The 27,078-nt window shown below is 37.7% G+C and overlaps 1 protein-coding gene and 1 long non-coding RNA gene across 5 annotated transcripts; both read right to left on the reverse strand.

The window, feature by feature from the left end:
• Positions 1-1,143: 1,143 nt before the first annotated feature.
• LOC145492616 (uncharacterized) lies at positions 1,144-18,548 on the reverse strand. Of its 4 annotated transcripts, XR_014050038.1 has the most exons (15): positions 18,004-18,548; positions 16,017-16,890; positions 15,393-15,682; positions 14,316-14,639; positions 13,482-13,637; positions 12,621-13,023; positions 11,706-11,843; positions 10,910-11,055; positions 10,289-10,369; positions 9,474-9,525; positions 8,784-8,926; positions 6,171-7,730; positions 4,277-5,622; positions 3,503-3,592; positions 1,144-2,417 (listed from the first exon to the last, which is right to left on the reverse strand). XR_014050038.1 is itself a non-coding variant. In XM_081472046.1 (11 exons), the coding sequence occupies exons 1-11, from the start codon at positions 18,448-18,450 to the stop codon at positions 8,838-8,840; spliced, it is 3,000 nt and encodes a 999-aa protein (XP_081328172.1). In that variant the 5' UTR covers positions 18,451-18,548; the 3' UTR covers positions 7,751-8,837. The 4 variants fall into 4 exon arrangements, 3 of the variants coding, with proteins under 3 accessions (XP_081328172.1, XP_081328177.1, XP_081328180.1); XM_081472046.1 differs by lacking the exons at positions 1,144-2,417; positions 3,503-3,592; positions 4,277-5,622; positions 6,171-7,730 and having other exon boundaries at positions 7,751-8,926; XM_081472051.1 differs by lacking the exons at positions 1,144-2,417; positions 3,503-3,592; positions 4,277-5,622; positions 6,171-7,730 and having other exon boundaries at positions 8,836-9,525.
• A 6,575-nt stretch (positions 18,549-25,123) lies between these two features.
• LOC145483374 (uncharacterized) lies at positions 25,124-26,173 on the reverse strand. The gene is made up of 2 exons (XR_014048915.1): positions 26,128-26,173; positions 25,124-25,833 (listed from the first exon to the last, which is right to left on the reverse strand). It is a non-coding gene; the product is annotated as an uncharacterized LOC145483374 (long non-coding RNA).
• Positions 26,174-27,078: the final 905 nt, after the last annotated feature.

The following is a 27,078-nucleotide window of genomic DNA, read 5'->3' on the forward strand; positions in this document are numbered from 1 at the left end:
TGACTCATTGTTTGTTATATATATATTTTAAAACTCTTACATACGTACATGTATTTCATATTTTATTAATTATTAGATGAGTAATAGTAGTTAGGTGTCCCCAATTAGTATACATTGTATGCTGGGGACTTCGACACGTTAATAAAGTTCTTATCTTATCTCATCTCATCTCATCTCATCTCATCTCATCTCATCTCATCTCAGCTCAGCTCAGCTCAGCTCAGCTCAGCTCAGCGCAGCGCAGCGCAGCTCAGCGCAGCGCAGCTCAGCTCAGCTCAGCTCAGCTCAGCTCAGCTCAGCTCAGCTCAGCTCAGCTCAGCTCAGCTCAGCTCAGCTCAGCTCAGCTCAGCTCAGCTCAGCTCAGCTCAGCTCAGCTCAGCTCAGCTCAGCTCAGCTCAGCTCAGCTCAGCTCAGCTCAGCTCAGCTCAGCTCAGCTCAGCTCATCTCATCTCATGTCATCTCATGTCATCTCATCTCGTCTTATTAGCGTGATACACTCAGTTTTTATCCCCGGAGCCAAGTGGTTTTTTATTTGCCTTGTGATATGACCGAGGATAGCAGTTAATTTTCGGGTACGGTCACTTCTCTCTTTTTGGTGCGAAGAACGCTACTGTGAGTGCGTATCTCTTAGAATTACCCCTAGCTCGGTTCAGCAAATATCATCTGCTGTTATCAAACGGCAAGTTCTCTATCAGTACGTTCAGGCACAGAAAATGAAATAACAATGTAGGGGGAAAAAAAAGAAAGATAACAAATCACGACCAAACCATAAGGTTTGTTGAGCGTTGCCAAGGCAACGCATTGATTCCAAGGATAATCAGCTTAGTAGGGCTAACTTAAAGTCACTTTGTTTAATGTCTTTTTTTATCGTGAAAGTTTGAAAATGCTATGTTGTATTATGGGGAAAAAAACCTGGTAAATGGTACTATTATAAAGTGTGTACAGTATGTTTTTTAAGGAAAGAATTGTCTTGCTATACAGCTGTAGAGTCCAGGAGTCAAGGAAACAAGGTGTCGCTGAAGTCCTGAGGCCAGTCAGGCGTTCCATGTATTGTTCATCTTTGCAAGATTGCAATTTTTTGTCATTTTACCATTGCTACGGTATCAGCAAAAGACCTCAGTAAATTGGAGACAATATAAGGCAATGAAGTAATTTATTCTGTTATGGGATAAATCAATAAAATGGGATTGATTACTTAATCAATAAAACAGTTTCATCGTTCACATCCTCAAGAACAATAAACAACACAGTGATCGTTATGGAATTAAGGCAGTCCGTTTGTCTTCGACATAACAAAGCCTTACTCCGAAACTGATGACCTTGTGGAAAGAAGTCGATCGTCATCAGAGAGTCAAATATCACAAACGTAACGCTTTATTGTGAAGATGAAGCGATTAAACTTAACGTCTAGTTTACAAAACTTTAGGATAGTTTAACTTTGACCTACAAAAATAATTAAACACGAATCGACTCTCTTCAAAAATTACACAAGGAATTCTTTTACCCGTATCGAGACCTAAATACATCCCTGGAACCTCTCTGCACAATAAAATTTCTGCCCAAATGTCCGTGAATAAAAAATCAAATACAAAATGAAAAGTTGACAACGTTTACTTATTGACTTTTCCCTAAGCGACAATGTTCATGCACTTATGAACTTTCAAAGTGTTGCCATACGAAGTGCAATATCAACATTTATAAAATTTTTTTATTACTTTTGAGTTAAAAAAGTTGGATTCAAACACTAAGAGTGATATATTGGTAACGTTTATCAGTTTAAATATATTAACGAAATATCTAGTTTTCCAAAAAATACGAAATTCAACAAGAAGCCTAAAGGCTTTCGCGCGGAATGCTTTGGTCGATGTACTATTAAATGCCATCAACTTTAGATGGCTATCCGCGTAGGAATAAATCCAAACAGAAAAGCTGACATCCATTTTTGCAGTTGTATTTTCTTTAACAAAAAAGGTAACAGAATGTGGTTCGCGTTCAAATTTGCATACATTTGATAGTGAGAGTATAAGCATTGTCAACATTGTACTGTCATTCCTATGTAAAAGAGACACAAAAATGCCTCATTCATTGCAGTACGAGAACGAGATTAAGTACGAGTGCAATGTCCGAATTCAAACCACTGATGTTTCCAGATCAGAGCTCGCGCTCTTCTTGTTAGTTTTAGCTAGCGATAGTAGCTCGTGGGAGGAGATAGGAATGTGACGTTATAAGGTGAAAGCTGCAAACTAGAATTGAAAAGTCGTACCCGTATTCGATCTCGTACTCAAAATTTAAATCAAATATATTTTTTCCTTTCTTTTCTTCTTCCATAACAAAGTTTAAATTTAATTTAGTCCTCTAAGGTTCCGTTAGCTTTGTTGTTCTTCACTTTCTTCAAACGTCGTAAGATTCTGTGGGACCTAATATACAACAAATGAAGTTATTGCAAAATTATATTACAACTGCATAATAAGAAACCTTTCTGATCAAACAAAAAGACCCGATGTATAGAATCTTATGACTGTGATGTTGCACAGAATAAACCGACAGATGACACTGGGTATGTAATGTTATAATCCATTCAAATTTTCGCTCGCACGCGATTGGTCTAAACTCGTAACGTGACTGAATACCCCCCAGCTTAAACTGGGGAATATTCGAGTGATTTTCCCCAATTTTCAAAAGTTGGCGTATTACGAAATTTGAAGGATAATGAACACAATAGCCCGCCCCCATATGACTTCAAAAGTATGCTCGGATATTTGTCCTCAGGTGGACATATATTTGTTCCTCAAAGCTCACAGTTTTCCTCGAGCTTCGCTCTGGGAAAACAGTTCGCTTCTCGGAAAAGATAATGTCCGCGGACAAACATCCGAGCATCTGTGGAGGCTATCGTTTATATAATCACATTAGTGTTCATCAGTAACAATCACTTTTACATCACGGAAGATACAATTACCCAGAAACTGAATTATTAGTTAGTTTGGTTGTGAAAACGGAATACGCCATTTTCGATATATTAAAATTCCAACATTGCGCCGAGGCTTAGATGAATGAAAGAAATCACATTGAAGTTGAGACACGAATAAACTTTTCGTTCTGTTTTAGTCCCCTAAACCTCGGCGCCATTCTAGAATTTGTAATACATGAACAGCCAGAGGCGTATACTTTCTTCTGTGCAGACAATTAAATATGCAACATTACAAATGTCCAACCACTGCTTGATTATTCTGCTTGCGTTAATTTTTTTCCGTTTACAAATGGAAGACCCGTGGCCAAGAGAAAACATATAAACAATTTATAAAAACATTCACTGACTATATACAGTGAAAAACTTTCGAGCTTTCGGCTGTCAGACTACAAAGTTTCGATCGAACTTTATATAGCCAGTTAATTTTTTCCTCCTCCAGGTTTTCCTACTACACAGTCAGTTATAGCCAGAGCTTAAGACCATCACGACAAGGGTGATCAAGACAACAATTTTTTGTACAACATCAACACTGACCTTATAATTACGTTTCACTTTCGTGGCTTCTCCTTGTGTACCACACTAATGCATTGGCTTCAGCTCCCACTTTGAACTTGCAAAAGTTTCCTGTGGACAGACATGATTAAATGTAAATTTACTGCAAGGCATAGCGTCCCACTAACAGCACAGTTAATTCGGATTGAACTAGCGCCCCCTACTGGGGCAGATCTAGGGGGAGGGTGCAGGGGGTGCACACCCCCCTCCCTGAGATTACATATTCGTTTTTTAACTTTGTTTACCTCACCAGTCAGTTACGCCATTCCTTAGTGGTGTACCCCCTCTTAAGAAAAATCCTGGATCCGCCCCTGCCCTAAAGGCCAAAGAAAGAAGTCTACCACCCAATTCTGTGTTTTTTTAAATGTACCATGGATAGTAAAGAGACAGTATAGCCTTCAGGTCGGTAAATAGGGGAAAGCTGTAGACAAAAAAAGTGAGGCGCCACGCACATCTCAGAAAGCCTACAGGACTGGCTGAGAAAACAATAAGACGAGGAACAGAAACCATGAGCCTACCCTTAACACAAAAAGTGACCGTGAAAGGGCGAACGAATGAGATTACAGATTCTGAAGAGGATCGTGGCTTCTGAAAGAAGTCAATGATGGATGACAAAAAAAGCTTGGCAAAAGAAACTGTTATCATACCCGAGAGAAAGTTCACTGAACAATTTTAAGAAAGTTGAATCACAAGAACACATGCTGCTCTTCATTTGAAAACTAACAAATACTACAAGCGTTAGTGGGTAAGACTTACCTCTGAAACCGAGTTGAAACTGCGAAAAATTCAGCCATTTGTAAGGATTCTTTTCAAACTACACAAAAAAATGAACATAGTGATGAGATAAGGGTTTGCGCAAAAGACTCCGTAGTTGACAAAGCACTTCCTCTAACAATACTCAACGCACTAAAACAGAAACAATCACGTCCCAGTCAATTACAAGAGATCAGAGGTGTACCACTATCAGAATAATTAACAACATTATCCCACTACTATGCCATTCTACCATATAAGGTTAAGAGAACACGCAAAATGAACTCAACTCAATTGGCCGTACTGAGCGACCCAAACTGTTTTCAACACGATACAAACTCCGAAAAGTTAGCATGCCAATCACTTGTCAGTTGTCTCTTCAATTTAACATATCAAATAAACGGCATTTTGACACGCGCCTTATTCGATCGGTGCGATTTTCGGGATAATGCAGAATGTACTTCAAAAACCAGACAACAAAATACTAGAAAATAACACGATAGTGGAATAACAAATCCCTTATTCGATGGTTTAACATGTAATGCGCAGGAACATTTTGCTTGTTGCCTGTATTTTTCCTCACCCCTTCGGGACTTGGAAAAATACCATGTAACTTACAAAGCACCCGCACGTATTAGAGCGGTTTTCAATTGAGTGTCGTAAAACCAAAACCAAACCATTTACTTACCAATTAGACTACTCAGCCAATCTCAAACCTTAGTAAAACCAAAACAAAAGTCTGCATACTAGCCAAGTGGCCCATCAGGCTGGAGCTAATCCTGGTTTCTGTAGCATGAAGCGACTAGGAGTATTTCTACTACTCTCTGGATGAGATGCTAGTCCATCGCAGGGTTACCCCCAGCATTAAGTTTGCCAGTACCCATTTATAACACCTGGGTGGAGAGAGGCACTGAGAGAGTAAAGTGTCTTGCCCAAGAACACAACACAAAGTCCCCAGCCAGGACTCGAGCCCGGACCCCTCGATCTGGAGATGAGCGCACTAACCATGAGGCCACTGCGCCTCCCACCACTATTGACTTCACAAACCAGTTTCTCAGAACATGACATCCATGACATTGCCCCCCTCACCCTACTCCAGTAAGTCCCCTAGACTAGTGTTCGACTCTAACTGCACACAATTCCTAGAACGTTCTATTAAATGAACATATATCCGATGCACTCTTTGATAACGCGTTGTCTTTACTAATGAGATCGGCAGTTCTGGGATGTTTCCCCTACGTTACATTAAATAAAAGTTTTACATCGTGCACAACTTACTTAGCCTCTAAACTGACAGTCTTTCTGTGTGCTGGAACAAATTAGCTATGTAGATGAATTCCTTTGTAAATCTAAAAAGAAAGCAAAAATAGATGTTTGTAACAGAAATATATACCGTATCATTAGAACAATGAAACGCTGTGTGTAAATATTTCTAGAAATTGGGGGGTTGAAGGGAGGAGCATGTGGGGTACTGTCAACTATTCAAGGCATTGGCATGGCCATGCATTCAGTCTTGAACGGGAAAGAGATTTCTAGTCAGTATTCATCCTTACAGGCTATCCAGGGCTGGGATTTGAACTGCAGTGTAACCCACTGTTGCCTGCAGTTTACCATGCGGTTAGGTTAATTCCTTTATCAGCTTAGGCCTTTACATCACTATCACAGAACATCTGTTACAAAATTATGAAGAAATGTGTACGGAAACAAGGCACAAATCTACGAAAACAGCAATAAAATGTCTACCTTGTCCTTCATTTTTGAGGTCTTATGTGCCAGGAGGCACAAAGAAGCTAAGTAGTAAGTAGTGTCCTTCATTTTTGTGTTGCAATTCTTAACCAGGTTTTACTGATCAATATGCAAGTCAAATGTCACATGTATATAAGATTTAAAGACTCACCACTTATGCTCTTAAATCCATGGCGACCATTCTGATGAGAAGGTGTTGGAGATGGATTGGCCATGTCACCCACCAAGAAGTGTCCATCATCAAGACCACCCTACACTGGATGCTAGAGGGACAGCAAGGCAAAAGGAAATGAAGCAGATGGGAAAGACCTGACGGGGCGTTCAAGTCATGGCAAAGGACCAGCTGATGTGGAAGGATTACGTTGCTGCCCTACCTGCCACCAAGGTGTAATGGGCAATGGCACGAGTGAGTGAGTGACTTATGGACCCTCTTGACCTGGAGGTAGCTGTACTATTCAGGTTAGAACTGCTGGGCTTTGGATCAATTTGAAGACATAACCTAAAAACAAAGAAATCTACTTAAGTTTGTAGTTGTAACAGGATACAGCAACATACACTTGATAATAGTTTGCACCATGTTTGACAGCTACAACAACAGGATTTCTTCTTATGCCAGAAAATTAAATAACTCTTACCAGTTGAACTTCAGGTAAGTAACACTCATTATGTGCAGCTTTTCGCGAGGTTTCTGTAAGGAGAGGATCAACCGTATGTACACTTTTTTATGTGCAAGTTTTTTTCAAGATTCGTCATCTGTGATGTGGCTCCTTTAAATAAAATGTACTTAAATTTAACTAAACATGTTCAGTAACTTACCTTCCTAGCATAGGCCTCGACAAGGCACTGATTTCCTTTTCACTGTAGAAGTCTCCAATACCAGGTACTTCTACCACGGAATTAACCTCAACAAGAGCACTGACCACATCTTTACACAAGAATCCATCACCGACGTGGTGTGTTACTTGTCATGACTATGGCCGGATTCCAAGTACATCACAAATACAGGTTTTTTAAAGTTATTGTAGATTAAATAATTCTTGTTTAACATGAAGTCATATTTAAATGGAATCAGTGTCTTGTCCTCAGTATCATTTCTTATTACCTGTCTCCCTTTGTTTGTAATAACTTTATTTATAATATGCACTTATAAACAATTATTTACCCAGAAATCTGTACACTGCTGTTTATACACTGTTATCATTTATATTTTTATTCTATCTATGCTGTGGTGGCATTCTGGGCTTTGATTATTTAACTTTAACTTCTGGCTGGTGCCTCAAGTTGATTCATAGTATTTCGACCAAAGAAAAGCAGTTTCCAAGTTAAAGAGCATTATGTAATTTTAATGGCATTTCCTGGCTCACTCAGTTCCGTATCAGTGACTAAGAAAATAAAACAAAGTGAGAAAAGAGTGTCACTGGGTATCCACAGTTGTCATTTTTGATTCCATTTCAATGCCTACATTTTATACTATGCCAGCAATGGTCTGCAAATTTTGATTTAGTTTTTGAGTCAATGCTGCCCTGTGTACTTCAGATGATAAAATGTTGACTGAACTCTTCAGCTGCTCTCTGATATCACTGTTTGACACTGTTGGCCTGGTCACCAAGTCCAGAGTCAAGACAAATAGTTGATCCATACAGTCAGCAGGTACAAAGGTCATCACATGACAAACATGTGCAAACACAGAGACTATGACTGCCTCACTGATCTGAAAGGAAACCAAGATCAAAATTTCACAAAGAGACAATGGATAAACACTATTACATAATAAATAAAGTGACTTTTGTTTAACATCCAATACATAAGGGAGACAGGGCCATCCTCTGTCACCCAAGTCTCTGGTTGCTTCCCTTTCGAAGCTCCATGCAAAAAGAAAGTACTTTGCAGTTAAGTGTGGCATGTTTCTTTATCATCTAAAAATTTACTTAATATGTGTATCAAACTTTTGAGAACTTGTAAAAGGAATGTTTCACATTGCATTCAAATTCCATATTAACTTCCAGTTGAAAATTGTATGTGAAGGAAGTAGAGTTGCAGACGCAAGAACTGGCAGGTATATTTTGCAGGTTGCAGGTTGAAATTCAATTATAACTGGAAAACCGCTGACACTTAAAAGAAACGTACAGGTGGTAAACTTACAGTGATTGTTACATGACGCTGTTTACAATTGCTCAGAAAGGTGGCTTCCACGTAAGTGCCAAACCGGCCGAAGCAACGGGAGGAGAGTATATTCCTATGATTTTAAGCCTGCAATGAATTATTGTTTTTGAAGAAACATCTGAAATATCATCTGAAATATCTGCTGAATTTGGTTTCTTCCCTGTGAGTACCAAAATGAAAGCACACAGCTTGTGATAGTATATTCCGTCGGTTGAAATCTTATATTATTTCATTTCTTTATTTATTTGCTTCATTTGTGATGGCAATGTTCTGTTGTTGAGGGAAGACCCAAGCCAAATCTGGAATCGATGGAAACATCTGTGGAATGGCCATCCAGATGGCTCTGAAGAGATTTGACTGGTCTCATGCGATCAGCGTGTTGATCGATAAGTACTTATAGTGGATCGATCGTGTTTTCACTATGTGAAAGAGGCAAACTACTTTAGGTAAGAACCCCTGATGAGTATATAGGTTATTAATTATTTTTAGTGCCAGCGGTTCTCCAGTTATAATTAAATTTCAACCTGCAACCTGCAAAATATACCTGCCACGCAAGAACAGAAAAAAGAAGAACATCAGATCAGAACTTTGTTAGACTCACATTTTCATCCACAATTTCCTTTATTGCCGTGATGTAATGCCTTATGACATACAGTCACACATGTGGGGTGGCCCATGCAGAGCATAAGGGGCTGCGAAGAATTTCCAACATCTCAAACAACAACGCAGAAAGCTGATAGACATCTGCAAGGAAAACCAATTAATGAATGTGCAACTAAAATATGAGCCAATACACTTCTTAAAGTGCATATGACATGAAAAATAATTTCTGCTTATTTGAAAGGCCTTTCAAAATACAGAAGGGCGTTTTTCTTTTTGAAATATCTTTTTTCGTTTTAGAGATATTGACATTTTTCTATTATGCAAATTAGATCAGTGATGACGTCATATTGTTTGCAACTAAAAAATGGTAAAATACTGAATAAACAATATCTCTGGAAATACTGAGGCAGTGTTCTTGAAACTTGGCACCACAAATGTGAATCACAAAAACAAAATGACACCCTTACTGCTGTTGCCATAGCAACTCTTTTGGCTCCAGTCTCTTTCTGTCAAAAACCAAATATTCCCATTTGCAACCTCTAAAGTGAGACAAAGGGTCCTACCCCATATTGTCTTGACTCCCATCGTTAGATTGGGTGGGGTAGATGGTTCTTGGTTTATGACAAAAACTGGGAATTTCAGTTTTTATTAAGACAGCACCAGCAGCCAAACTGTTGTCAAACATTACCTTGATTACTTTCCTTTTTCTGCAGACAAGGAACACTTTCTGTGAAGTCAGGCTATACAGAGAGATAATGAAACTAAGTGAAGAAACTGCAGTTATCAAAATTAGTTCTACATATCCAGGAGCATAACCTATCACCTGAAACATATTAGGATAGTTATTTTCTGACAAAATACATTCCTCCAAGAGCAAAGCCAAACTAGTTGGTTCGCTGTCCTGTTATGGATGATACAATTGTGGTAAAATTACCTTTTACAAAGAGAAAGTTGGGGTAGATTTTTTCAACTGTTGCTGCAAAATGGCACTTTTTGTGTTACTTAACATCAAGAGCAGTGAGAACCTGTTCTGTTTCACCAACAGGACATAATAAATGCTTCACATGAAGAGTCTTTCTGCTTTTCTTAAGGTACACATAGGCTGTTGGTGAATCAGGCTAGATCACCGTTATTATTATAATTATTATTATGAGGTATTTTTAATAACTTGTCCAGTGGTGGCACTTCATATCTTAAACTTTGACCATTTTTATAAATCAGGCTAGCATAGTGGGCTATTATACTTTCGGGTTATTGTCAGCAGTATTCTACAGAGCAACCAGTAATGTGTCATTGAATTTTAAGATTTGCCAACAATCTCCCTGGATGATGAAGAGTATCAAATTAGTCACCCATGCAGCTTACTAGTAGTTAAGATAACCCCCGCTGCAAATTCCTTTAAGCAATGCTCAACAATAAAGCTGCCCACTTAAAAGGACAACCCCGTAAGTAAGTAATTTGTAACATATAAGAATTGTCTTAGTTAGTCTTTAGAATAAGCACCTGTAATATACTTCTCTGGATAAGATGTCGACACATTTCAAGTATTCTCTTCCACTCTTTCCAGGTACAGTGAGGAAGAATCTATAACAACAGGAACAATACAAACCAGGCTTGACTTTCTATGCAGCAATCAATCCAAAACTATAAGTCCCACATTTCAATTCCTAGGACAACTCAAAAACTTCTTGGATAATAGTGGGTAATTACAAGGGTTCTCTTAGTTCAAAAGCACTTCAAAGATGTCAAAGCACAATTTTATGTACCCCTACTGGCAGGCAAAGATGATCATAAATGATTAACACACAAATAATACAATAAATAATTTACAATATTTAGAGAGGAAGCCACTTCAGTTTTGTGTAGGTCCTCTATGCTGGCCAAATTGGAATTTGGAGATGTTGATTTTTGTGGTGGGGGAAAAACTGGTCAGGAGTAGCCGGAGAAAAACCCTCGGAGCAAGGTGAGAACCAACAATAAACTCAATCCAGCACTGGGCTGGAATCACACCCAGACAACATTTCTTGGAGGTGAGCTTTCTCACCACTGAGCAATCCCTGCTTCCCATCAACCTCATATAGTAGCATTAAATTTCAGTGCTTGACTTGTTTGGCAGCTCATTACCTGTGCTAAACTAGTCACTATACTTCTCCAAATGTTGTCAAAGCCACTGGTTAATTTGTTTGGGATGAGATTTTCCAGAATCCATTCCAGGGTTGAGTCAGACACACGACAGTATTCGAACAACACAGTAAATACATCCTCTGCATCTGGCAAATACACCAAATCTTACACTAAGAGAACATCATCATGATGAAATACATCATTAATAATGGTAATGATGCTGCATTTATACAGTGCATTGCTTTACAATAAGCCATTTTCAAGTTGCCTTGTACCTCTGTTTCTTTGTGCAAAACCTCTTCTTATGAAAACAAGTTTGATTTGCATGAAAATGAAACTGTAGGCAGAACTCATTTTCATATGAATGGTTTTGCACAAAGACTCCTTTCGACACAGAGGCAAAAGGCAACTCGGAAATGGCGCATTCAACTTGGGGTGAAATTAGACTCCACTCGATGTATTTGCTACTTCATGGCACCCACCTCACCCACAAATATAATGTGAATGAGTCAGGCCACAATATCAGAGACTAAATCTTCCTCTATTTTTGACACTGATGGGAGCTCTTCAACAGCCCTTACAAATAATTTACTACCAGAACATCAGTTTGAGTTTTTGCTCTAGCAAAATAGACTCAGTTCAGCTAGAGACAAAGTGCACTCCTGGGTGGAGAGAGGCATTTCAAGAGAAATTTGCCTTGCCATGAAGACAACAGAATAACCTAGGCCAGTGTTCCAATCAAAATGCATTATTTAAAGTACACATTTCAAGATAAAGGAGGAATGAAATCTGTTACCATAGTCTAAGTCTTTATCAGTCATCCACTTGTTTCCAGACTCCTCACACACCAACAACAAACAGTCAGGAATGGACAACTTGTGCGTTATGTATGCTGCACTGAAGAGTTGCTCCAAATGAAGTGGAATAGTCCAGTCTGTTGAAAATATTATAACGAACAGCCAATCTCAAAATCTCCTTAAAAAGTGCTAAGTGAACATACTTAATAATTTCTTTACACAGGTTGTTGACTCAAAAAAATCCATTAAATGTTGGAAGAACATAATTATTAAGATGATTGTGAATCACAAAAGGGTCTGTTTTCATCAATGCCTTAAAAAACAGGGGTTATTTTACCTTTACCAACTTCAAGTTGATAATCATTCACAGAAGTCCTGTCACTAATTATAAGTGTTTCTAATCAACGGCCCACCAATACAAAATAACAGTTTCTCTTACTAATTTACGCACTATTCAATTTGTTTTAGACATTAATAGTAGGTTTATTGAGATACTTGTTCTTTAGTACTCAAGACAGTACAAAAAGATATATAAAGTCAAACCAATGAAAGAAAAGTAAAGTCCATTTAAACAGTACACTTCTCCCATTTCTCTGATTTTCAAGGGAAAATCTGGCAATCCCTTAATGTTTGACAAAACACATGCTGGGACTGAGACCTGAAAATGTTGGAAACACCTTCAGAAATCTTTGGAGTGTACTGGGAAATTTCCAGACCTTTTCAGATATGACTGGTTCCTCTTAAAAATGTAAGCTCTTCCAGGATAAATGATCTCACCCCAGCCTGTGATTCCCAAAACTGTTGGTAGGTATACTATGTCACCACTGAATATGTATTTTTCAATCAGAGGTTGACAAAGGTCAGGTTATATTTTATCATGAACTTAAAACTGATGCAAAAATATTTTTAATTACCAAATCCATTCTTTAGCCTTTTCTGCAGCCATTCTACACCCTTAGCAAATGAAGGGTTTGTTTTGAGTACCTCAAAACAAATCTTGATTTCATCCTCCAAAGCCTTGAGTACCAGTTCTCTAAGCTCTTCTATCTCTGACAGAGAGTGCACTGGAGCTATACCATCCCAGAACACATTGCAATCATTCAGCAGCTCACACAGGCACAGGATGATAGGTAACACATGTTTTTGGAGGAATGGAAGTTGGACTGAAATGGATGCCATGACTGCTTCCATTGAGACATTGTGAAGTTTAAGGGCAAGGGCTGTGGGAATAGCTCCTTGAATGTTGTTGTTGTTCAGAAATGGTAGCACAATGGCCTCTGTAAACTCCTGAACACTGAGTAGTTGTGTAGGACTGAACTGTAAAACAGGTGACAGAAAACAGAGTAAACAACTGTCAACTGAAAAAAACTTGGATGCTTGTTTGCATTTTAACGTGTCTGAAAATGATTTGGAGAGAGTTTTGAATGACCAGTAGATTTAAAATCAATTACTAGATTATTAATTATTATTTCGCCCTTGATTCTATGAAAGTTATATAGTTGACTCAGGCTGCACCCTCCTCAACCATCACACGACAGAAATCTCAAGATCATAATCTAATCATCAAATAGAAACACTCGTGAAAGTTTGGGCGAAACTGTGGAAACACTTGCCTGTCAGCTTGTGTTGCCACAGCATTTCATGTTCTTAAGAACTTACACTTGTGTTTCTATAACTTGATAGAAACAAGGAAAATGTTTTTCTATTTCTCAAGTACAAATGCCAGCTTATAGCGCATGCCCTCTTTCATGCCGGCATAATAACAGATTACTTACAGTCAAAAAGGCAGCCATCATGTTCAACAGATTATTCTCCTGTTGTCTTGATGATACACTCACTGTGACTGTAATGATTGCCTGGCAAAGTAGTGTTCTCGAGGAATCTGATTTGTCATGTCTCAACAAACACAATACAGGACACCTTTGCAGCACCTAACATATCAAAACAATGGTGACACCATAAAAATCATTTGGAAGAATTAACTAAAATATATCGACTATTGGCTTGTATCTGAGCATCCCCTTAGGGTACTAGGCAAATATATTAACTTTAAGCAAATTAAAGATCAGAATTAATTATTACTGACACAATTTGGTAGCAATAAAAAGGTTTTGAAGTTTATTTTTTTAAGACTCCATAAACTGCATGCATTAGTACTGTCCTATGCAATGTCTGACTACTGGACATGTTGCTAATAACATCATACAGTAATCACCTTCCTCAGATCAATTTGTTCTTAAATCAAAGTATTGTTTTTAGATGTTTGGTCCCCTGGTGTCCATTCTCATTTTTTCACAACCTAACTAACTTGAATTTGTTTCAGAAACTGGTCAAAGTGGATTGTTATGCTACATTTCAAGATGACCTTACTTTCAAAACAAAATGACCTTATCTTCTACTTGTCAGAGAAGATGACTTATTGATCGATTACTATCCCAATTTGTTTTCAATCTTGACAATGTTGTCAATCCATACTTCTTAACTGGTTCCTGTTAATGTGAATTACTTTAAACCATTGTCTTGAAGTCTGATTTAATGATGAGTTACTAAGTCATGGAATCATAAAGAATAAGCCAAGCCACTGCTGGTGATTGTAGAAGTTAACTTACAGAACAGATTGTCTTTGTGTGACCGACACTTTTAACTCCTTCCTCTAAAGCCTTGTTAAGAGTGAGGGGTACTGAAAGCAGTGCAGCTCTAGCCAGATCTATTGCAGATGACTGAAGTTGATCTTCCTCGCTAATGTCAATCAGTTTATTGAAGGTCATAACAAGCTCCTGCTGAAATGCCATTCTCTCCTCAGCCACCAACCAAGGGTGAAAGAATATTGACTCATTTTCAGGACATCTTAAAGAGCAACTCATGAAGAAAGCATACTCTATGATCTGTTGCTGAGCAGAACAAGGCAACTGGGATTGCAAAGTCAACAAAGTCTGAAAGTGAATTGAAACCAAAACAAAATGGTTACTAACCATGGACATCAGAGCTATACTACTGATACTGCCAGATGACATAGTTTCTGACTAATTAAAAATTGATTCATCATCATCATCACCATCATCATCATCATCATCATTATCATTCCCAAAGTACTAAAGGACACTGCTGGGTTGCCATGACTAAGATGATGCCTCATTGACTCCACGCCACATTACTTCACAGCATTTTGTTGGTCAAATAGAACTCATCAGAAGGTCAGACTGTAAAAAGTTGAACCCACTCATGGCTGCCACTGTTGAAGAGGACAAAACTTCCCTAACCTAACTACTTGTAAACAATAATTAAAAGGTAATTTCTTTATGTTACTTTTCTCTCATTTTTTTTTTTAAATATCTTCAACACTCTTGACCTGTGGCTGTCAGGCTATAGCAATCCTACCACAGAGGTTTGTGTAAACCCCACAGCTCTAGGGGTGAAAGGCTTACACAAGGACTTTCAAAGCTGATATTTTTTACTTCTGTTTCATTTATAATAATTACAGCAAGGTATGTAATGAGACATAAAGTACTATGTTTTTATTGTGTTTCTGAAAGCCAAAAACCCAACCATCTAATTTGAATACGAGTTTAACACTTACCACACACATTATTTAGTTACCATCAATGAAAATAGCTTACACTCACTTTATAAATACATGTAGATAAATCTATAGTACATACACACAGTGCATAAATATATTAGTTTACCTCTTTCATTTCTCTGTAGACTGTGTCATTGGATTTCTCATCAGCACAAAGACACTGCCTTTGCATGTAGATAATGTCAATCATTTTAAGAGCATGTTGAACATCACTTATCTCAACTGCATGGTTCCTCATGCATTCCAGCCAATCAGATTCTCCGTGAAATTCCTCTGCACTCAGTAACCAATCAAAACATTCCTTATAGTCTTCTAACCTGCCATCAACTATTTGTAAGTAGAAGCGGAATTGTTCTTCCGTAGTTTCTGGCTGAAAGAGCAACAAATCCACGGATCCTGAAATTGAATGGACAGAAAAGTAGCTAAGACTTTTATCCTTGAGTCTTCCACAGTCACCCAAACAATATCATTAAGTATGACAGTAAAATGTAATGAGTACTACCTTCCTACATGTATATAGTGTGAAAGTTTGGGAGAATTTCAAAAAACCATGGAAACACTCATCAGTAGTTCATATTCTCATAACATTTCTCCCTTTCTCAAACTTCCATTCAGGCTTCTATAACTTAATGACATAAACATGGGAAATGTGTTACATTTCTAAAAGAATTATCTTTGTAAAAATATCATTGGAGATAACAAGATGACTTGTAACACTTTGTTTGCTTACCAACTGGTGAAATGAATTCCTCTTTAAAGCAACTTTCTTTGCAGTCAATCAATTCTCTTTTTTTAAAGCCATTGACCCATGTATGCTCATTCTCTGTCGCATATTCTTTGACATACCCCGAGAGACCATTTTGTAGCCTCACAGCTTGCTCCTGCAGCTTGTGGTCACCAGAGTACAAAACGAAAAAGCATGCCACAGCATAAAGTTTTATGATCCACTTGTGTAAAGGATGCCATGATCTGTAATCTATCTCACCAATACTATTCAATTGATCATCTTGATCCCAGCATGATGTTACTCCCCAATCATTTATAATAACATGACATAGAAAATCAAAACAAGCTGTACATTCAGCTGAAACAACAAGGTCTGACATTTGTTTCTGTTGTCCATGAGCCTTTAGATCATCTCTATGGATTGATTTCACACTTGATGTTTCTACCAGGCCATCACCCTCTACAGAACACGTCCCATGTTCACAGGATACAGAGTTTTGACCAAGCCAGTTTCTGGATAAGGTCTCCTCATTCCCTTTTGCACAATGTTTTCTAAAGTTCAAAGTAACAACATCTGTAATGGCGAAGTCAATAACAGTTTTAATTAAATCCAGCTGTGCTGCTGGCCAGTTGATAAAATCCCCTTTGAGGCTAGCTACACCTTCCAGCAACACTAATGAGTGAGACTTGGTTCCAGGCACATCACATAGTTTTCTCTCCTGTTCCTCAGTTGATGGATGCTGATTTTCTGTCATTAACAAAGAGTTAAAAAGACAGAGAAAAAGAGAGAGATCTTTAAAGCTGGGGTCTTGGATAAGGCACTTGATGACATCCTCCAGAAGTGATGTTATGTTTTCCACACCAACGGCATAGAGACACTGTGATAACAAAAATAATATTGTGTAGTTCCTGAAAATATCTATACCTCCCCCACGGAAGAGATTTTTTCTAACACCTCCTCACCCCTCTGGAAATTCCAGTTAAGCTCCATAGATTTCTTTAAATTTTTTGGTCTTCCAGAACGCCTCACCCCCCAGGAAATTCCAATCCCTTCTGTGCCCAGGGGGAGTATGGATATTTTCTAGAACTGCACATTCAGATAAAATATATACCTATATATATTTTACATAAGTAACAACCGATGTAACATCTGTGATTGCATATTTATAGCTGTTAAATTTCTTTTTAGTATCATATTGGATGTTGTTAATTAAAGACTGACATCCTGCAAGTGAAGTGAGAAGACCACGAAGGCTTGAATATTTCTATTTAAGAATGAATATGGCCTTAATGCTTTGTTTAAAAACAAAATATATGAAGAAAGGATCACCAGACTAGCCTGCATTTTGTATCAGGACTGCAATCTGCATTTTGTATTAGGTCTGCAGTCTGCATTTTGTATCTAGTATGCATTTTGTATCAGTGTGGGAAACACAAGAAAGGCGTCCACACTTTCACAATTTCACGATTCACAGATTTTAATCACCCGATCCCAAAAACACACGGCGCTCAAAGTCCACACTGAAGAACATAAAAACCCTGCACCCTAAAAACCTACACAAAAAGCTGTTGTTGTCTAGTTGAGATAAACAATCCTCATTACAATAATCAATCAACAATCACTATCAATCAACAATCACTAATGCTTTGTGCAATTTCCAACATCAGGCCTGCAGTCTGCACAGTGTGCATTTTGCAATGGGTCTTTAGTCTGCATTTTGCACTGAATGGTTACATTGGCCTCAACAACCAGAGACTCAAGATTTTGTATCAATTTAATTTTAATATGTTTAATTTTTAGTTATAGGTCCCTTTACAAGACTCCTCAAGCTTATAGCTCTTATAGTTATTAGTTGAAATAAAGGTGATCTATATCTATGTAGCTATTTACCACAAAATAGCACATTGACCAATAAAATTTTACACTGCAGGTTAGTATACACCTATGGACTTTGCACAAAGACGGTATCAGAGCTCTTTAAATTACATACCTCTACCAAAAGCTCACTCCATCCCACTTCCTGCACCAGCTCTAGGTAAAAACTAACGCCAATTTGGGGCAAAGGCGGAAAGCTGTCAAAATAATCTTCCTCGGGTGACTCGCCAAACTCAAGGCCACCATATCTCCTAAACAGCGAGGAGAATACCCAGGAATGGATCTTAAACTCAAGTTCTGTAGCTCCCACTTCGTGTAAATTGTTTTTCTCGTCAAGAGGTGATTTCTGCGTCATTTCCACGATAGCCTCTGAAACGATTTGTATCGCTTTACTGCCCTTGCCTTTCTCTAACTCGTTTAGACCTCGGACAGCCTCTATATCCGCTAACAAAAACGCAGTATGTACTACAACAGTTTCTGGGCAATAATTCATCTCTTTCAAACGAATAAACTCTTTCTCGTGTACCGATTCTCTCCACCTCCGCCGCCCGAACTCCGCCATTTTGGTTCTGTAAAGCCGCAATACATACTGCTGACCACTATGAAAAACCCGCGAATTTACGGTCGAGGGAGACTGGCACTAATCCTTATGCGATCTCTTTGCGCTAAAAGAACCTCCTGGCTTCTCGTTTGCGCGGTCTTGCGCTGTCCTGAAATTTTAGTAAGAAAAGTACAATCCTTTCTCAGTTGGCGGAATTTTCGTTTGTTAAAAGGATATCCGATTTAGCAGCAATGACACTGAAGGAGAAGGTTGGTATATTGCAACTGTTGATCAAGGCAAATGTTATGAGGGAAAACCATTCAAATGTTCAGCTGATCGATAACTTCTGCTGGGAAACCCTTTTCTGCCAAGAAACCAAATACGCTGTAAACTTGACATGTTATTTCAGCCTAGAAGCTTCAGATCTGTACTTCTCTAAAGACTTTTTAAATCTCGCAATTTGTTATTGAATATGCAATTAATTAGCACAGTGGAACTTCCCCCCCCCCCCCCTTATCGTCCCTTACGGCCACCCTGTCAATATGGCCACTTCGTTATTACGACCACTTTATTCTGGCCACAACAAAAGATCAGTCCATCATTTTCTTTTCTGAAGAACCCCTGTTAACAGGGTCAGATTTAACAGGGCTCTACTGTAATTGGACTGCATGTCATACAATAGCGCAGAGCTCGAGGCAATCATGCTAGCAATTTCAAATGAGCCTTACACTCTGTGCTTGTCCGATTTGGAAATTACTGGTGTGATTACTCTCTAAACTGTACTCCACATAGACCAATCACTGTTACTAAAATAACCGTCAACTTCAAGTATCCCTTTTGATAAGAGTTAAATAGACAATGTTCATATTCTCGGCATTGGATTGGAACTAACTTGCAAGTGAGGCTAATGCAAGGAGTCTTTTCAAATACAATTGACATTGATCTCTTTTTAATAATATTCCCCTGCATGAACCTCCATTGCAAGCTGGTTGCAGTCCAATGCCAAGAATATGAATATGACCTACTGACTACCACAGCAACTTTGGAATATGAAATTTCAAGCATCAGCCAGTTAACCACATGGCTTTGGTTTTGTCGTAATTATCTCCGATAAAAAGTCCACACTTAAAACATCAGGTTTCCAAAGCCATTTTCTTATGGTGATTGACCTTGTCAACCTCAAGTTGAAAGGTAGGTTTCACTACTCTAGCTCAAGCAGACATTTGCACTCAGACTACGTAGAGGCTAATTTCACACTCTCCATTTCACTTGTCAAGAGAGAAATGTAGTGCCCCAGGCAACTGGACCTGGGCTTTTCCTGCCTTGAGTGCTTTCTTACAGCTGTTAACAATGATTTGGCTGCATGGAGAAATTTTGGATCATATTAGTCATTCACTGTGGTCATGCAAAAGATGTGGGCACCTACTCAAATGATGATTTCAGAAGGTATGGCTATATCGCCCTCTCTCCCCTTTGAATCAAGGGTAGGCCCAGTATGCACAGTCACGCACAGCAAAACAAAGACAAACAATGTACAGACTACATTTTGCAATTCTGCCAACAAACTACCTTTAATTAATTCCTTATTGTTATCTAAATACAGATGTCAGCTCTAACTTTACTGCTTGTCTGCCTTTCTAAAAAAATTGTTTCGTTTTATTAATTGAATGGTGTACTATCTAATTATTACAGAATAATAATAATAATAATAATAATAATTAATGAGCTGTTTAGTTTTACAGTACTTAAAATATAAAATAAAAACAGTTTTTTTGCAAAGTTATATTATTTTGTCCAAGAATTTTATTTTTACTTCCTGTATCTAATTATTTCTTCTTGTGTTACACTTTAAATGGAAAAATATGTTTAGATTTGTTTTTGTTTACTTTGCTGCCAAATAAAAACTAACTAATTTCTGTGTCTCATGAAAAGACGCAAAATGTGACCTGGAACTTCAGAACTCTTCTTGTATTAGTAGGTTATCAGGCATTGTTAAGCTCAATGTTAATATCAGCTCAGGTTAAGAGGCAAATCAAGAAGAATTCAGATGTTCCAAGTTTAGTGAAAACACAATAATTTTGAATTTGTGCTTGTACAAAATAAATGCCAAATTTATATAAGGCTGTGACAAAATAATATCACCCTGCTTCAAATAATAATTTCAGAAATTGCTTTGTCACAAGTCTACGCAGCCATTCACAAGTTGCCGTAAATTTGACTTGTTTCACATGTAGGAAACATCATCTTGGTCTGTGGTCAACTATACTTCTCATCTTTACCATTTTGCCAGTTAAAATACAGTGGAATCTCAATCCCCTAAAAGAATGGAAATTAGTTTTAAAAAATCAGGAGGTTTAATAAATTGAGGGTAAATTTGTCCTACCTTTTTCTGCTAAGGGAGCAAAATATTGGTTCAAGTAATCAGGAGGGTTAGAAAAATTTAAATCCCACTAAATGTTTTGATAAATTTACACTTTGTCTATAAGTAAGCAGCTCAAAACTCTTAACATAAGTGACATTTCACACAAAGAAATGTACTTGAAATTATGCTATCTCTCATGCCTTTGACCAGCACGCTTTTGGTAATGTAAATCCTATATGTTTATAGGCTTTAAAAACTGAATACTTAATTATTAATAGCTTCATTGAAACAGGGTTAAACCTGGTCTTGTGCAGGATCATTCCTTGACGTGTGGAACACATACACACAGATAATTGTTACTGTGAAACCTCTGTCAGTTGCAGGCCTTGGAAAGCGATTTAAACAAAGTAGTTGAATAATAAATTATTGGCAAACATATGAATATGGTAGTCCTAGCTAGACCATTGCATCACCCTTGTGAGATTGTATGAGGATGTATGCAATAATCTGATCAGTAAATTTTGTGTTAAGAAAACCTCTTGATAAAAAATTTGTACAATGTATGCTTGACAATTCAATTCACTGGGCCAGTTTCAAACTGTATTTGTAAGAACCAACTCAAGGACATGTCACAGGTAAGTGGTTTTCCGGGGAAATGATGTGATAAAAAATTATGTTTATTAGCTGTCATGAGAGGACAAAGGGATGATGCTAGCTTGTTTTGAAATCAGTATTCTGAGGTCTTGTCCAGTTGAATTTTAGTTGGGCACTAACTCCTTTAATGTTTCATATGGTCACATTGTAAGGCAGGCTGTAAATGAAGGGCTGTATGCAACAAGGTCCTTAAATAATCTGGTAAAAATACATGTACAGTGATGTGCAAGGTAATTTATGGACCTGTTTGCACCAAGCTCTTCAATTACATTACACAGGATATATACTTAACAAGACTCCAAAACACCAATCTCAAAGTAATTTTTTGTCTGATCATGTGAGAGCAGCAAAATGACCAATTGTTTAATTTTCATGCCTTAATTCGCTTTAAGCTAAGCAGCATCCTTCCTTTGCCTCGTCTTGGCATTTTAACTTAATATTTAATATTTACAAAAAAAATTTGTGACAATTTCATTTTGCAGTTAAATGGTCAGGATATATTTTTTCTTTGTTTATAGGTTTTCATGACCTCATGAATAAAAATCAAAACATGGGATATTAGTAATCAAATGTTTAAAAACTACAGTTACCTGCTTTCATGATAAGAGAAACACTTCCTTGAGTTGGAACAGGCAAATACTTGTTTAGATAAATGTGAAATCAATGAATTTGGTGAGTGACCAATATGACTGGGTTTACAAATTACTTTTCAAGCCAAACTCTTCTGTGTACTTTTGGAAAATTTTGGTGTAATGCAATGGTTTATGAGGACTTAAAGAAATGAATCTGAGATAAAAAGAAAGGTCAAATTTTATGGGTTGTATTGCCATGTGGCATTATGGTTTGACAATTGTAGCTCCATAGTTCAACGAAGTCCAACTGATGCATAACTCACAGAGGTTTCTGATTATTACAAATTTATTGTTTCACTGGTGACTGAATCATCATAATCATACTGCAGGTCATGTAGTTAAGGAGGTGATTATATGATGAATATCAACCCAGGCAGCACTTTCAGCCTGGTTAGGGAGGTTAAGATTTCAGCTTGCAGCTTCCGATACAAATCCTCTTGAGATGAAATTAGTCATTTAACACAAAGGTTTCTGTTCACCAATTGTATTCACCCCCTTAGTACATACTTGGAAACTTACATTACTTTTCAACCAGTCAGAGTGATCTAAACAATGCCACAAAGATTTGCATAATTTAGCTATAGCTTACCATGAGATTATTACTAAAAACAGAGTAAGTTTCTTAGTTGTTATTTCTCTTGATCCACGTAGATAAGTCTGATCTTCAATTCCACATTTCAAGGTTGCTGATTAAAAGTTCCTCTCTGTATTTCTGTTGTAAGTGTCTTTCTCGTGATGCTTGAATAAGACAATTGAGGTACCAAATGTTTGAAGTCCATGTAACTTAAACAAAACTGGCAGAAAACTCAGTCCAGCAAAAACAACTATCCACGCCACTGTTTGTTTTTATTTGAGATTATTTCAACTCACAACTAACCTTTCTCTACGTAACTAATAAGTTTTGTCTGATGGTTTCACTTCCTTGTCAGGGCAAGTTGTCTGTCTCTTTTTGTTTGATTTATACTTGATGTGAATTCTCCAGCAGATTAATCACTTGAAGTGTAAACCAGTGGAAGTTGTGTTTAATGGTAAGGATGACATCATTAGCTGGATGAAATGATCCTGGAAACAGTAGCAAACAAATAACAATTTTCATTATTTAAATCAACAGTTAGAGTTGATCCTTTTTAATGAAAAGTGAGACTGTTCAAATTTCTAGTTGTCCCTAATAATTATTTAATATTTAATATGATTTACTTATAATGCAGGTAGATTTGAAGAGGATTTTGACATGTAAATATCAAGTAGTCATCCATTAAAAACTACTGTAAAGCCCTCTCAGTCCAAAGCTTGAAACTTGAAAGATTTCACGGATTTCTTTTAAAACTTGATGGATATCATACATGCACATCAAGACTTTTGATTAATTGCCTCACCTCCCACTGTATTTTAATCAATCTGCCAGGCCTTGATGCCGCTTTCTTTCCCTGCTGTGGAGAACCGTCAGCTTCAGGTGGTCTTTGCATGGTCATCCTACTGATCCTTCGTCTGGTGCCTAGGCCATCACTATGTTGTGGTCATTATTGTGATCCTGTGACAATATTTAATCCCCGTTATTACACTATCAGCACATCAATACTGACTTAAAAGTCAGAATGCTCATTTCAATATTTTATTGAGCTGGGTTATTTTACCTGTTGAGTGTTCTTGGTGTTTACCAAAAGGATTAAAATCTCTGAGAAATCATTCATGACCTGTTGAATTTCAGAAAATAAACATTTCTTAACATCAAAGAACAACAGGTCTTGTGATTTGATACCCCAGCACTTCGGCCATTTCACCATCACAAAACTTACCACCCTTCCTTCAAGATGATGATATGTTATATTGGGACACTTTTTGGAGGGGAGTGAGATAATTAAGTTTAAGATGTATACCTTGTGATAATTTTAAAAGCACTTACTTGCTTTTCACCCATCTCTACATAGTCAACTCTTCCTCATGCCAAGTGAACACCCTATGTACACTCTGACTCTCTTGGCTGTCGGGACGTACACCTCGTTCCAGGTCTGCCATCCAGCTGATTCCGTCTCCTTTTCTGCTTTCCTCCTCTTTGTTGCCTTGGGTCTGCCCCGCCTTTGGTAGCCTTCAAGGGCACCAAAGGTGGGGCAAGTCCTCCAGAGGATCGAAACCCAGGTGGAAATCATGATAAGAATTTTACAAGACCCTTATTAACAATCTTTATAATATGATCTTAGAAGTTCTTATAAGATTCTTACATGAATCTTACAACATCCTTGTAAAATAAATCACAGGTTCTTGTACAATTCTTGCAGAGTCTCTCAGAGATATTTTTCTGTGTCGTTAGAATCTTACAAGTTCAAGATACCTACAAGATTTTGGAAGATTCTTACATTTTAGCCTCCAAGTGTAAGATTCTTACAAAATTCTTCCAAGTTCTTGTAAGACTATTGTAAGATTTTAATATGATATCTCACACTACTATAAGATTGTGTAGGATTCTTTCAAGTTCTTGTAATAATGTTTTACAGGTATTTGAAAGATTCATACAACTGATCTTATAGCATGTGTTGAGATAAATATAACTAAACATAAAAACATTCAAGATTCCCACAAGATCTTGTACATTACTTATGACAAGATCTTGTAAGATTCTTAGAATATTTTTATGAGAAGTTCTTGTAAGATAATTTCAAGCTTTTGAAAGATTCTTACAAGACTGAAGATTAGTACTTTCTCTGATTAGTTCCCATAAGATTCCAATAAGATCTCAAAAGATTTCTTAAAAGAGTTGTAAAATCGTAATAAGATTTCCACTTGGAAATTACAGTCCAAACAGACAGCATCAGCAACAGTCCTGAAACAGATTCAGATGAAAATCATATTTGAATATCAGATCATAATAAATATTATGACATAACTAAAGCCTTCAGGTTTAAATCACAAAAATCAGCCATTCAGACCTTGTTATTTATGGCACAAACAAGCATTGGACCTGGTAAAGTTCCTACTCAGAATTTTTTTAGTTATAAAGTCTTGTTGGTAATAGATCCCATTTTATCTGAGCTTGCTTAAGAGTATACAGCTGGCAGGGATAACATTGGTCCTCTGACGTTTTCTGTCTGGACCTTTAATAATGGACCTGTCCATACTGTTAGCTCTTGAACCTGATATTTTCGGGTTCCAAAAAATACCATTACCACTGGTATGGAAGTTGTTTTGGGGGATTCCCAGTGGAAATCTAGTTCAGCTCCATACTATCCTTTAAAATGGGGGAGGGGGGACAGAGGGCATGGAGAATAGGGGACAGGAAGCAGGAGAGTTGGGTATGGTATGAGAAGTGGGAGGTTCTGACCCCACTCTCCTCCCACTTTAAACACTTTGGCTTTTGAAACCACCAAACTGTTGGAATTTCAGATGACCTTCCATGGGGTAGACATGGATATTTTCTCGAACTGCATATTCTCCCAATATGGCCCTCATGCTTGGTTGATGTCATCTGTATGTGATTCTGAACATGTAATGATATTCAATTCAACACTTAGTTTTATACTCCAGATGTTATATACCCATGTCATAAGCCTTTAATTTATACTTACTTACATGTATTCCTTTCTCTTCCCTGTGGAGTACAGGTCCATGGAAGCTGCCCAGCATCTTGTTCTGTCTGATCTTGCCGCTACCATATCAATCTGGCTCCGGGTGGCATGTAGCCTGGCTTGTCCACCAGTCATCATCCACTGCTCTCCTCCAGCTGTTCCTGGGATATCCTTGGCTCCACTTCCCCTGGTAAACCTTTTATACATAGTGAAAATGGTTAGCTAAACATCACAGTAAAACGTTTTAAGCCTAACTAGCTGGTTTGTGGTACCATACTTAACTGTGGTTTCTGAGGATCAAGCACTTAGGAATATTGCTACTCCCCCTGGGTGGAATGCTAATCTATTGTAGCTTATTTCCCAGCATTCTGTCAAGTTGCCCTAACAACTTGCCAGTATTCATTTATTCTTCTGAGTGAAGAGAGGAGCAACTAACAACTAACAACAATTTTGTAAACTGTTTTGTGAAATAATACTCAGTATTCCTTACTTCTTCTGGAATGACAGCTCTTGTAAATGGTTCATCCTCAAGGCACTGTGATTGAGCATTTCTGTGTTCTCTATTTCCTCTTGTATATTACTTTATGATATTCCTCATCTTCAGGTACACATCTGATATTTGGACCAGCATCAATATGAAAAGAGGCTTCAGACATCATGGAATCTTCCCAGATCTAGCAGTTGAAGTATGGCTGCTGGAACATTCTGCCTATATTCACTCAAACACAAAGCTGCTCAAGATAGAGGAATACATTTAGTAAGTTTTAAAGGAAATGTACTGATCTTTTGTCCTGTCAAAATTCTGAAGTCTTTTTTTTTCATAATATGCAGGTTCTATTCACCATGTAAGTATAGTGTCAGAAGACAAATTAATGTACTAAATTCCCTATCTTAAACATAGAGACACCTGCAACAGTTTATTAGTACCCTACAATTCCTTACCTCCTGAAATAGGACGCTTTTTAAAAGCTACAAAGCACTTCAAAGTATCATTTCACAATGTTTCATTTAGATGGGGTAATGTATGTGTGTTACTAGGACTTACTCTCATTTCCAAGTGCAAACTGGGTACACAGCTGGACATCAAAGAATGGTGACATTATGTGATCCCCTCTAGCAGTACACTGTTGTTGACATTTAGCTGGACTTCTCTCTGCTCAAGATAGTGGTGTATTGATCAATCACAATTGTTTGTGTTTCTCCCTCCCTGTTAACATTGTGAGAGTTCTGTTGATTATATTCAATCCCAAACTCTTCAGAGAATTTTCCAAATCTACAAGTTGAAATTCCATACCTCACATATAGACAGCTGTTACTTTCTTTCCTCTTGTATGGATGATCAACAAACGGTGGCCTCTTCTCTATGCAGACAAGGACATTTAGGAGCTGAATGACAGGTGGATCCCAGTAAGAAATGTTGATATCATAGAGGGACCTCTTC

Source organism: Orbicella franksi, chromosome 1 (genome assembly GCF_964199315.1).
Source record: "Orbicella franksi chromosome 1, jaOrbFran1.1, whole genome shotgun sequence".
NCBI lineage: Eukaryota > Metazoa > Cnidaria > Anthozoa > Scleractinia > Merulinidae > Orbicella > Orbicella franksi.